This window comes from Balaenoptera musculus, chromosome 10 (genome assembly GCF_009873245.2).
Source record: "Balaenoptera musculus isolate JJ_BM4_2016_0621 chromosome 10, mBalMus1.pri.v3, whole genome shotgun sequence".
Lineage (NCBI taxonomy): Eukaryota > Metazoa > Chordata > Mammalia > Artiodactyla > Balaenopteridae > Balaenoptera > Balaenoptera musculus.
This window is the reverse complement of record NC_045794.1, coordinates 93,906,916-93,918,922: the sequence shown is the minus strand read 5'-3', so window position 1 is coordinate 93,918,922 and position 12,007 is coordinate 93,906,916. Positions and strand designations below refer to the sequence as shown.

Genomic DNA, 12,007 nt, shown 5'->3' with positions numbered 1-12,007 from the left:
ACTGATGGGAGGTCAGGGACTCGAGTGCCCTAACGGGCTGGCGAGTGCTGTTTGCATGTGTCCTGGGCTGGAGGCAGGGTTACAGCTCAGAGCACAGGGGGAAGAACAGACTTGGGAGCCAGCTGAAGTCCGGGCTCTGTCACTCGCTACTGTCGGGCCTTGGGCAAGTCATTTAATTTCTCAGTGCCTCAGTTTCCTGCTCTGTAAAATGGGTTCACAATAGTGCCTGTCCCCTGGGGTCATTGTTGGGGGTTCCGGTACTCCTACTAGAGTGCTTAGTACAGCGCCTGGCTCGCAGTGAGCGGGAAGCTAGCTCTTAGCTATTATTATTGGTGCTGTTGTGGCTTAATCCTCAGGGTAGCCCTGCAAGCCCCATTATACAGATGAGGAAAATGAGGCTCAGCGTCAGGAATGTGTCCCATGGCCACTTGGTGGAGCTGGGGATTCTGTTGTCCCTTCCTCCCGTCGAAGCTACTTTAACCTCGCGCCCGTGTTGAGTGCTCACTGTGCTCTGGGCATTTCAGCCCTCTGCTCTCATCTGCCCCTCTTGGCTCCCAGGGCCTTGGGGCAGGGCAGGATGGGGGACATGGATGGACAGGCAGAAAAAGAGTGAAAGTGAGGTGCTGAGTGGGGAGGGCACTGGGAGAGTATCGGGATGCTGTCTCCCGGGCAGGGCCACCCCTGTCCGCACTTGTCACGTAGACATAGGGTCTCCAGCACTGGCCGACCTTGCACAGGGAGGGTTTGGATAGGTCATCACCTGACTCCACCACCCACCACGTGTGTAACCCTTGTCAAGTTATAACTTCCCCAGGGCCTCAGTTTCCCTCTTCTCTAATGTGGGGGGAATAACAAGCGGCTCCTGAAGGGTTGTTGGGAGGATTCAGTGAGGCAATCTATGTGACATGCTTAAGTGTCAACTTCAAAGGTCCCTGGCCTGCCTAGGGATCTTCCCACAGTGCCCTGGGGTGGGGCAACCCTCATCCAGGCCACTTGGCCCATCACTGCTCAGGGCTGGCAGAGTGAAGGACTTGGCCCCATTCCCCTGTGACCCAACTCCTGACCTGACACTGGGGAAGTGTCCTCGGACCCCATCCTTTCCAGCCCCCACAGGCAGGGTTGGGGTCAATCAGAGTGTGCTGCCCGAGACCCAGGAGTCCTGAGAGGTTGGAGCAGGCCGCCCCTGCCCCCTACGCATTCCTTTCTCTTCCAAACCCGCTTGTCTGCTGAGGCCTGGGGCTGAGGGACCTGGCCTGGACCCTGCCCCCAGTGAACCTCCAGGTAGTAGCCTGGGGCTGTGGAGGCTCAGAGAAGTCACTTGGTCCCTTGGGGAGGTGGGCAAGGGTGTCCTGAAGGAGGAGATGCCTGAGCTGGGTCTCAGAGCAGCAGGAATTGGCAAGAAAAGCCTGAAAACCTGGGGTGGCTGAGAAATTGCCCTGATCCTGGAATTACGGAGGGGAGGGGGCGTGCTCAGGCAGGGGTGGGTGGTGAGCAGGTGGGTCCTGGAGGGCTTGGATGCAGGCTGCCTGCTGGGCCCGCGACTGGGGAAGCTGTGATGGCCAGTTGTCTGTGGGTTTGAAACGGGTGGGGAAATGGTGCCACAGAGAGGTGACTAGTCCTGAATCACACCTGTTGACAGTGAATGTCTATTATTGAGCACGTAGATTCACCGGGCACTGTTCCAACAATGTCCCATTTTTTTTTTTTTTTTTTTTTATAAATTTATTTATTTATTTATGGCTGTGTTGTGTCTTCGTTTCTGTGCGAGGGCTCTCTCTAGTTGCGGCAAGCAGGGACCACTCTTCATCGCCGTGCGTGGGCCTCTCACCATCGCGGCCTCTCCTGTTGCGGAGCACAGGCTCCAGACGCGCAGGCTCGGTAATTGTGGCTCACGGGCCCAGATGCTCCGTGGCATGTGGGATCCTCCCAGACCAGGGCTCTAACCTGTGTCCCCTGCATTGGCAGGCAGACTCTCAACCACTGCGCCACCAGGGAAGCCCCATTTTTTTTTTTAAGTAATTTTATTTTATTGATTGATTGATTGATTGATTGGCTGCGTCGGGTCTTTGTTGCTGCGCGTGGGCTTTCTCTCTAGTTGTGACGAGTGGGGGCTACTCTTTGTTGTGGTGCGCGGGCTTCTCATTGCGGTGGCTTCTCTTGTTGCGGAACATGGGCTCTAGGCACACGGTCTCAGTAGTTGTGGCTCGCAGGCTCTAGAGCACAGGCTCAGTAGTTGTGGTGCGCGGGCTTAGTTGCTCCGTGGCATGTGGGATCTTCCCAGACCAAGGATCGAACCTGTGTCCCCTGCACTGGCGGGCGGATTCTTAACCACTGCGCCACCAGGGAAGTCCCATGTCCCATGTTTTAACTCACTGAGTTGTACAATGAGGTAGGTAGATGCAGGTGGGACTGCTGAGAATGAGGCAAGCAGCCTGGCCGCCTGGCCCGAGAGTCCCTGCTGGCGCTCTCCACGCCACTTTTCTCAAACTCTTCTGACCACAGCCCTCCACGCAAGAAACCCAATACACGTGCCTGAAACGAAAGGGTTACAGGAAGATAGTTGGATTTACTTGAAGGGAGGCAGGCTTATGTTTTCTGTTCCATTCCATTAAAAAACAGTGCTGGTCATGACCCAGTGAATTTCACAACCCATTTAGTTGGAAGGCCCTGCAGCCCTCTGGTTTCCACCTCTACCTGCATTATCTCTATATTTGACCCTCACACCCACAGTGGGAGACGGGTGCCATCATCGTTCTTGCTTTAGGGATGCGGGGGCAGAATCAAGTGGCCAGCTCGCTTGTCCAAGGCTAGGGCACAGTTAATGCTGGGGTTGGAGCTGGACCGTGTGGCTTCAGCCATCGGGCCATTGCTCAGCATAGCCAGGCCTGGCCTCAGGCCTCCTGTCTCTGCCGAGGCCTTTCTGTGCCACACTGATGCGGCCAGGACAGTCCCGGGGCTGAAGGAGCCTGTAAAGGCAGCCCTGATGCCTCTAGCACCCATGTCTAGCCCCAGCCCCTGGGGCCTGGCTCTCTGTTTTGACTGAGGGGGCAGGAGCCAAGTCGGACTCCCCAGGGCCAGGGTTCCCCCCCTGCATGGGTGCTGATTGGGTTAAGGTCTTTGCAGCCTTGCCCACCCCAGACTGGCAGCAGGGGGCAGTGTGGCCCTGTGGCTGCAGCTGCCAGGGTGGGTGGGGAGGCGAGTGAACGCCTGGGCTCTTCCTGGGCCCCCTCTCCAGCTGGGGCACACCCATGGACCCTGGTCTCTCTTCTTCCCCAGAACCGTGGGGGCCCATGTGGAGACTTGTGGTCAGCTGTCACTTAGTCTGGCCACAGGGCCTCACCACTTCTCATCCAGGGACTGGCAGAGCCCTGCCATGATGGGGGTTTGGTGACTCTTTGTCCTGTCAGTGGTACCCACTGCCCATGAGAGGAAGGCCAGGTGCCTTCATTCCGAGCCCTCCATAGGCTGGCTCCAGCTTGCCTTTTCTGGGAGTTAATTAGGGCAAGGAGCTTAGCATGGTGTCTGGCACATGGGAAGCACCCAGGGTTTCCTGCTACTATTATTATTGTTGTTATTAAATTCTTCCACACTGTATCCTGTATCCTGCCCTCCACACCTTTGCCCATGCCAGCTCTTCAGCCTGGAACCGTGTGCTCTCTGTCGATTCCCGAAGTGCTTCTATTTTTCACCATGATGTATGTAGCCCAGCTGCTGCTTCCTCTGGGAAGCCCCTCCCCTTTGTGCTCCCACTGCCAGCAGTAACCATCTCTGATCTGTTGTGATCTAAAGGTGACCTCCCGCCCTAGTCTATGAGCATAACAAGCTTATATTAGTCATCTGCTGTGTGCCAGACACTGTGTTTGGTGGTAGGGATCTGGAGCTGAACATGACAGCAGGCTTATTCTCAGGGCGTTCTTTCTGAGCGAGGAAACAAATGGGAAAATACAAAAACGCGGGGCTTCAGCAGGAAGCTCCACCTCACCGTGTGCAGGGGTTTGGGAGGGAGAGGTCACTTTTTACCTGAGCTTTGAAGGATGAACAGAATTTGCCATGCAGAGAAGAAGGGGGAGGGCGTTCCAGCAGGTGCAGTGGCCCGGGGTGGGAGTCATGGCATCCTTGCGGAATCACTATGGTTCTCCAAGAATGTTGAACTGAATCAAAATACTGAACGCTAATTCCCATCTCCTTTCTCTCTTCTCAGGTCTCTGGCCATCCGAGTGTCTGGCTGGAGCCCCCCGGGGGGGCCTGAGCCCCAGGACAAGGGCCTAGACGGCCTGTCGTTCCTCGGGGACAGCTGGTCGGGGGCTGTCGTTCGGAGGGTGCTCTCTGGTCCAGGATCGGCCAGGGTGGAACCAAGAGAGGTGAGGCCCCGCCCCTCTGAGCTGGGGGCGGAGTCAGTGCTTTAGTTGGGGCTGGACGCCCTCTGATTGGTGGATCTAGGTCACTGGGCGGAGTTTCTGCGGATTGGCCGAAGCTGAGGCGGGCTCAGTGACTAGCGGCCGGTTGCCCCGCCTCAGCCAGCGTCAAATGAAATCTGATTGGGCAGGGGCTGGGAGGTGGGGCAGACTGACTGAACCTGGACAGATCCCCACCCTTACACGTGGGAAAGACCAGACTGAGCCAGGCTGGGTGGGGAGGCCAGTTGCCAAGAGCAGTGTCTGACCGGGCACCACCCTGTGAGGTGGGGGCAGCTGAATTTTGAGACATGGTCACCCCCACACCCGATGTTCTCCAGCCCCAGGGCTGTCTCCGGAAGCCCTGGGAAGCTCAATTCCCTCCCTGCCTGGGTTTTCTCCCAGCCAAGGGCAGAGGCTGCTGGCTTGGAGCGGGCAGGCCTGGAAGGCGAGGCCCAGCAGAGAACCTTGCCCTGGAACCAGACATCCACACTCCCTCTGATGGACTTCAAGGGTAAATCTGGCCTGGGGGAAGGGACTGAGGACTCGGGAGTCCTAGAAGGTCAGAACTGAGGGCCCAAGAGAAGGCTCATCTGGTCCATAGTGTGGGTGGGACAGCCAAGGCCTGAGAGGGGGATGTTCCGCCTCCTGACTCCTGGCAGTTCCCTTCCCTCCCGCGCCGCTGCCTCCTTGCCGGTTGTCCTTGTGCCCTTCCTCTGTCTTGTCCTCAGTAAACGGCTTACAGTGAAAGGAGCACTGGATAGGAGTCCAGAGACCTGGGTTCGGGTCCTGGTTCTGTCCTGAGTGAGCTTGGTGGCTTTGGGCCAGTCCCCGCCCTCTCTGGGCCTTGGACTCTCACTTTAAGAAGGGGAAGGTGGGGACTTCCCTGGTGGTCCAGTGGCTGGGACTCCTCCCTCCCAATGCAGCGGGCCCGGGTTCCATTGCTGCTCGGGGATCTGGATCCGCGTGCCACAACTAAAGATCCCGCATGCCGCAACTAAGACCTGGCGCAGCCGAATAAATATTAAAAAAAAAAAAAAAGAAGAGGAAGGTGGGGTCCTGGCCGCTCAGGCCTCGAGAGGGCCACATCTGTGGCCTCTCTGGGGCTGATGCGTGACTTTGCCCTCTCCTTGTCCTCCTTGCTGCTCCCTGCCTGTCCACGCCCAGCCTGCCAGTCCTTCCATGAGGCCCTAGACGCCTGGGTGAAGAGGCCGGGGGCCGAGCCCTTCTACATTCGAGCCAACCTCACCCTGCCCGAGCGGACCGACCCCCATGCCCTGTGCGTGAAAGCCCAGGAGATCCTGCGGCTGGTGGACCCGGCGTACAAGCGGCGGCAGGAGTGGTTCTGCACGCGGGTTGACCCCCTCACGCTGCGGGACCTGGACCGGGGCACTGTGCCCAATTATCAGAGGTGACACTGCCAGCAGCCCTGGGAGCTGGGACTGGGATGGGGGACTCTTTCTCCCTCCTTCAGTCCCTTGCCATCCCCTGGGACAGGATTGGGGGGCTGGAGGAGAGAAGGTGAGGGGCTCCCCTTCTCCCTACAAACGCATGACATGACCCCCCGCACAGAGCCCAGCAGCTCCTGGAAGTTCAGGAGAAATGCCTGCCCTCCAGCCGACACCGGGGGCCCCGCAGTAATGTAAGCAGGGCTGGGGGGGGCAGGGCGAGGGCCTGGGGACGGGGTACTGAGGGGGGCCCCAAAAGGGAGAGGACAGGCTCCATTATCTGGGAGCTGGGGGAGGAGACCCCACCCACGCTTGGTTCCTCATCTTCTTGGTGAGCTCCTTGGTTGCTTCTCCACCCAGACTTGGTTGATCCTCTCCGATGTGTCCAGCAAAGAGAACAACAGGGCTCCCGTCTGGGTAGTTGAGAGGGGGAGGTGAGATAGTGTGCCCGCTGCCCAGGAGCATGCGTGGCACGTGGTGAGCACTTAACGGAACAACAGTCACACCCCCTTCTCTAATCCCTGGACCAGGGCTGGGCTGGGTGATGGCCCCCACTGTGCGCCTGGGCAGAGTGAGGCTCAGAGAGGTTCAAGAGGTCTCAAGAGCCCACGGTGCTAGAGAGAAAGGGGAGAGCCTGGGCTCTGGAGCCAGGCCACCCAGATTTGCATCCCTGCTCTGCTCCTTCTCAGCCTGTGACCTTGGACGACCACGGGACCCTCCCTTGAGGCTCTGTTTCCTCATCTGTAAAATGGGGGGATTATGCTGCCTGCCTCTTGGGTTCATGCACGTGGGATCTAGTTAGTGTCTGTCACATTGTAGGCTGTCAACACCTGTCAGCTATTGGTATAATTAGTGCTGTCCACATTGGTTTCTGTAATCTTCCTACCCAAGGTCACATTGCTAATTCATTGGAAGAGACCCCAGAGTTTGTCCCTTATGTCTTATTCTGGACCTCGGTTTCTCAGTCTCTAAAGTGGGGGCAGACCTAAGGCTCCTCTAGCTCTAACTGGGTCTGACAGTCTTGCTTCCCTTGGTCCCTAGTGATGGTTGCCCTTCCCTGCCTCGGGGGCTGTGCTGGGCCGGGTGGGGGCAGGGGAAAGCCTGGTGGGGAGGGGGCTCTTGTGCTGACCCATGAGCCTGGACAGTGGTGGCAGCGGGGCCCTCTCTCCCGGAGGGTGGGATGGAGCTGAGCTCTCAGGTGCCCCTCTTTCCCTACCTGCTCCGCAGCTGAAGAAGCGCGCCCTGGACCAGCTGCGGCTGGTGAAGCCCAAGCATGTGGGGAGTCCTGCTGGGGACTCCCCGGAGCAGCTGCTGCTGGAGCCCTGCTCAGGTGCGTGCACAGGTGTGAAGGTGCAGCCTCGCTGCTCACGGGGTCCAGGAGTGTGCACATCTGGGTGTCCTCGGCCTTGGTGGTCCCTTTGGCCTGGAAGGGCCTGTGGGAGGGTTCCGGTGGGGGGCAGGGCCCATGCCAGGGGCCTGGTGGGAGATGGGCCACCAGGGTTGAGGGAGCTGTCTATGTCCAGGTGTGACTGTGGGTCTGGGTGAGTTTGGGGCACCCACGAGCATGGGCCTGTCATTGTCTGGCAAAGCATGCGTAGCTGTGTTTCTTGCCTGTGTGCGGTGGCAGGTGCCATGACGACCCCAGAGGGAGTTTCTGGAGGCAGGAGGGTGAGGCCTTGGGCCAGAGAAGGGAAGAGGGGCTGGGGGAGCCCAGATGAGGGAATAACAATTCTGAGGGGCAAGGAGGAGAGGGTGGTTAGGGGAGACTTCCTGGAAGGGAGGTTGTTTGAACTGGGGCCTTCACGGATGAAGAGGAGTTTGTGCCAGGCAGAAGGCACAGCTTGTGCGAAGGCTCAGAGGCATGGCTGCATGTACTGTGTTTGGAGGACACTGAGTACAGCAAGTGCATAACTCTGTCATGTGTTGTGGCGGTGAGGAGGAGAGGGGGGAGGGGGGGAGGGGGGGTCCCCGGGGTCCCCGCCCACCTGGGGACCTGGGAAAGCGTGACCTGGGCTCTGAAAGGAGAGTTAACTGGGCCACCCCAGGGCATGCACAGGCCCTGTGACTAGAGCTGCTGAGCTGTGAGGCAGGAATGGAGTCCGTTGTGAGGGGCCACGTGGCTCGCTGCTTCTCCAGGCTCCGGCAGGGCTGGCTCACCCACGTGGAGGATGTGGCTTTCTTCCTGAGAGTCGTGGGGAGTCACTGGTGCGTTGAAAGCAGGGGAGTTACAGGATCTGACTTCAGTTTTAAAGTGTCCCTCCAGCTGCTGAGAGGAGAATGGCCTGTAGGGGGCAACGGGGAGGCAGGGGGTGGGGTGGAGCCTCCTGGGAGGGTCCCAGGTCCCAGCGAGGGAGGGGGCAGCTCTGCTGTGTGTAGGAGGAGCAGCAGGACTTAGGAAGGGAAAAAAGATAGGGGCCTTGAGAGTATCAAGGGGACTGGCTGCCCCAGGAAAGAGGAGCTGGGGCCCTGCCTGCACCCCCATCTCTTCACACCCCCTTCCCTGTCCAGAGCCAGAGCGGAGCCTCAAACCCTATAGCCTGGTACGGCCCCTGCTGGTGTCTGCCCTGCGGCCCGTGGTGCTCTTGCCTGAATGCCTGGCGCCCCGGCTCATCCGCAACCTCCTAGACCTGCCCAGTTCCCGGCTGGACTTCCAAGTGTGCCCAGCAGGTGAGCCTGCACGCCCGGAGAGGGGAGGGCTGGGTGGCACCCTGGGGCAGCGAGGCCCACTGGCCCTTCGTTCCTGCCTTTCCCTGCCTGCAGAAAGCCTCTCTGGGGAGGAACAGTGCACATCGTCAGCACCCGGAGCCCCCAAGGCCCGACCTGCCACCCCTGGGCTGGGCAGCAGGATCCGTGCCATCCAGGAGTCTGTCGGGAAGGTAGGTGCTTGGGGTGGGGCGGGGGGGTGCCCTCTGGGCCCAAGAGCAGAGTCTGAGTGCATGCCTGTGCCGCTCAGTTGCAGAGTGACCCTGGGCAAGTCCCTTCCCTTCCGTGGGCCTGTTTCCTCACCTGTGAGATGGGTGGCCTGGGGCAGTCGACCTCATGTGGGTCACCCTGGAGAATTTGGCTGATACATCTCACCTGTTTGTCTTTGCCTTCAAACTTGCCTCTTCCCTGGGAGCTGGGGCTGCCGGGGTCAGCTCCATCCTACAGATAGGGAGGCTGGGGTCCAGTGGGGGGAAGTGACTTATTTCCCTGGGTCTTGGCCCTTCCCCTCCAGTTCTTTCCTTGTTGCCAAGGTCCCCCTGGATGCAGAAACAGGACCCTGTAGGGGGCTGTGTCATGGGGCCCAGTCAGGGGGCAGGGAGCTTAGGGTCTCTGGCCTGAGAGTAAAATGTAGCCTTGACCCCCTGAGAAGAAGCACTGCCTGTTGGAGCTGGGTGCTCGGGGCGTGCGGGAGCTGGTCCAGAACGAGATCTACCCCATCGTCATCCACGTGGAGGTGACTGAGAAGAATGTCCGGGAAATCAGGTGAGATGGGCCGGGAGGATGGGGAGGACCCCAGCGCTTCCTCCTCTTTAGGTGCCTGTGTCTCCGTCTCTGTCTTTCTCTCTCTCCGCCTCTTCCTCTTCTCCATCTCTTTGTTTGCCTTCTGTCTCTCTTTCTGTCTCCCGCTGTCCGTCCTCTCTCTCTGACTCTCTTATCTGAGTCTGTCCCTCTGTCTCTGTCTCACCGTCCATCTTTATCCCCCACTCTGACCACCGCCCACCTTCCTCTCTCTCGGCAGGGGTCTGCTGGGCCGGCCGGGCTGGCGGGACTCAGAGCTGCTGCGGCAGTGCCGAGGCTCGGAGCAGGTGCTCTGGGGGCTGCCCTGCTCCTGGGTGCAGGTGGCGGCCCACGAGTGGGGCCACTCAGAGGAGCTGGCCAAGGTGGTGCGTGGCCGCATCCTGCAGCAGCAGGCCCGCCTCGTGTGGGCGGAGCGCGGCAGCGGCAGAGGCGGCAGCAGCAGCAGCAGCGAGGCCTGAGGAGTCCCCTCTGACGCCTGTGCCTTCCTCACGCACCTCAGAAACAGCCCCCAGCGGGGACCCTGGTGTGTGCAGTGGAGCTGGGGCCTCCCCGTCCTGAGCCTTCCTAGACCCTGAGACGCTCGACGGGGGGCCCTTGGCTCTGGGCTCCGGGCTCTCTCACCTGGAGGAGCCCCCGGGGCAGAGCTCCCTCCCATCCCTGTACTTGCTGCTCTGGGCCTTCCCGTGGCCCCGTGTCTCCACGGACCCATCTCGTGGGTCTGATGCACACGTCTGTGTCCTCTCCCTCGTCGCTCACCTTGGAGCATCTGCGTTCTCACCCCTGTGCACTGGTTTGCACACCCAAGTTCCCATGGGGCTGGCTCGCGTCTGCCCCTCCCCCTGGCACACGAGGTCTCCAGGCTCCACAGCCTCTTCTGCTCACAGGAGCCCTGAGCCCGTCAGGCGTGGTGCCCACCCGTCCAGCTCACATCTCTTGTGTATACCTCCACGGGGGCATTGTGGCTTCCCGGGTCCACTGTCACTTGTGCCCCTCGTGTCTTCCGGTCACACATGTGTCCGTGGTTCTCCCCTGTGTAAATATCATGTCCCCACCCCCATGACCCTTGGGCACTGACCCGCGTGTGTTCCTGGTGAGCACACCCAGGACCATGTTCTCACGGCGCCTGTACCCTGCCCTGCCCTGCCTCTCAGAGGGACGGCCGGGGAGGGGGCCGGCTGCCCCATTACCAGAATGTACAGCTCGTAGATTTTTAACGGGCCTTTTTCACTTAGAAGCTGCACATTATGGAACATTAAACAGTTTGTCATAGAAGCTGGTGGCCTTTTGCTTGCTTGCATCCCTGGCCCGGGGCCCCCTTTCCATCCCCCCACTTGTTGCCACCACGAGCTCAGGTTGATACCACCTTTCAGGTTCCCACTCTCCCGTGGGGAGGGTCAGATTTCGCTCCTGACTCATCCCGGAGCTGCCTGCCATCTGTGCTGGCATCACCTTACCTGCCCTGGAATGACTGGAGGAGGGTCCCACAGATGGGCCACCCCTGCGCTCAGCTCCGCCCGTGTCTGATCATCAAAGGAGTGTCCCCTGGAGTGGGGATGCCAAGCCAGCAGGGTGTGGTCTTAGGCTAAGGGGCCCAGCTGCTGAATCCAGGGGACTAAGAGCAAACCCTCAGTGTATTACCAGGTCCCTGAGACTGCTTCACTGGAGAGGATGGTCACCTCCAATGGGAGAAATCTAGGTGGCCTTACTGCAGGAGGTGCTACTTGAGCTTGCGTTGTGGGATTCCTTTCTTCAGGAAGCACTTATTGGACTTACATGCCTATATGTTCTTAGTCCTCCTATGACTGTCCTCAGTCACAGTGATGAATTTGGGCAGGCTCCTGGGAGGTTTTGGGGGAGTGGGTATACTAGGTGGAGGGAACCTCAAGAGCAAAGGCTCAGAGGCAGAAAATGGGTTGAGATTGGCCACCTGGGGAGTGGTAGGAAATGAGGCTGAGAAGTCCACATCCAGGGGTCGGGGACTGCTTAAATTTGAGGTCTGGCTCAGACACCATCTCCACAAAGCCTGCCTGATTCTCCCAGCCCTTGGGAATTCTCCTGGGCCATGCCATGCTCTGCTTTGTGGCAGGATGGTGGGTCTCTGTGGGTGGCTCTGGGCTCCCTGGCCATGGAGACTGGGTCATGCTCATTTGGGTAAACAAACCTCCCCACTTCCTTGCTGTGTGCCTGGCCTAGTGCTTAGTCTATGGACATATGAGTCTGGGTGAAGATGCAGGAGCCCAGTAGCTGGTCCCATCTTAGGTGCCTTTTCCATGGGGGTGGAGAAGCCCACCAATCCTTTAATCTTCACCGAGTCTTATTTTTGCCCCCATCTGACAAATGAAAGTAAAGTTCAGAGAGGTGAAGTAACTTGCCCAGAGTCACACAGCTAGGGAGTGCCCCAATCAGGATTTGAACCCTGGTTTGTGTGGCATGAACCACGGGATCATCCCTTGGTGATGCCATTCTGAGAAGACAGACTGTGAAGGGGCCTGGCACGGGGCTGGCCCATAGAACGGTGACTCAAAAGGGTTGCTTTTCCTTTCCTCTCCCTTTATGGGGCTAATGCAATTCACCAGCCATCTGGTACTTTCCTGTGTTTAATTAACAAATATTGATTGAGCTCCTACCATGTGCCAGGCACTGTTCTAGGCACTGGGGATT

The 12,007-nt window shown here is 59.1% G+C and overlaps 1 protein-coding gene across 5 annotated transcripts in view; it reads left to right on the top strand.

The window, feature by feature from the left end:
• CARD10 (caspase recruitment domain family member 10) overlaps nt 1-10,603 on the top strand; it is a 28,888-nt gene extending 18,285 nt beyond the window's left edge. For 4 of the 5 annotated variants that reach the window (XM_036866824.1, XM_036866825.1, XM_036866823.1 and 1 more), the window contains 9 exons: nt 4,202-4,361; nt 4,800-4,908; nt 5,562-5,805; nt 5,967-6,036; nt 7,070-7,172; nt 8,351-8,509; nt 8,603-8,718; nt 9,195-9,310; nt 9,567-10,603. In XM_036866824.1, the coding sequence (XP_036722719.1) occupies nt 4,202-4,361; nt 4,800-4,908; nt 5,562-5,805; nt 5,967-6,036; nt 7,070-7,172; nt 8,351-8,509; nt 8,603-8,718; nt 9,195-9,310; nt 9,567-9,804 (1,315 nt within the window). In that variant the 3' untranslated portion in view covers nt 9,805-10,603. The remainder of the gene's footprint in view (nt 1-4,201; nt 4,362-4,799; nt 4,909-5,561; nt 5,806-5,966; nt 6,037-7,069; nt 7,173-8,350; nt 8,510-8,602; nt 8,719-9,194; nt 9,311-9,566) is intronic. The other variant, XM_036866822.1, reaches the window with a different exon arrangement.
• The last annotated feature ends 1,404 nt before the right edge of the window (nt 10,604-12,007 follow it).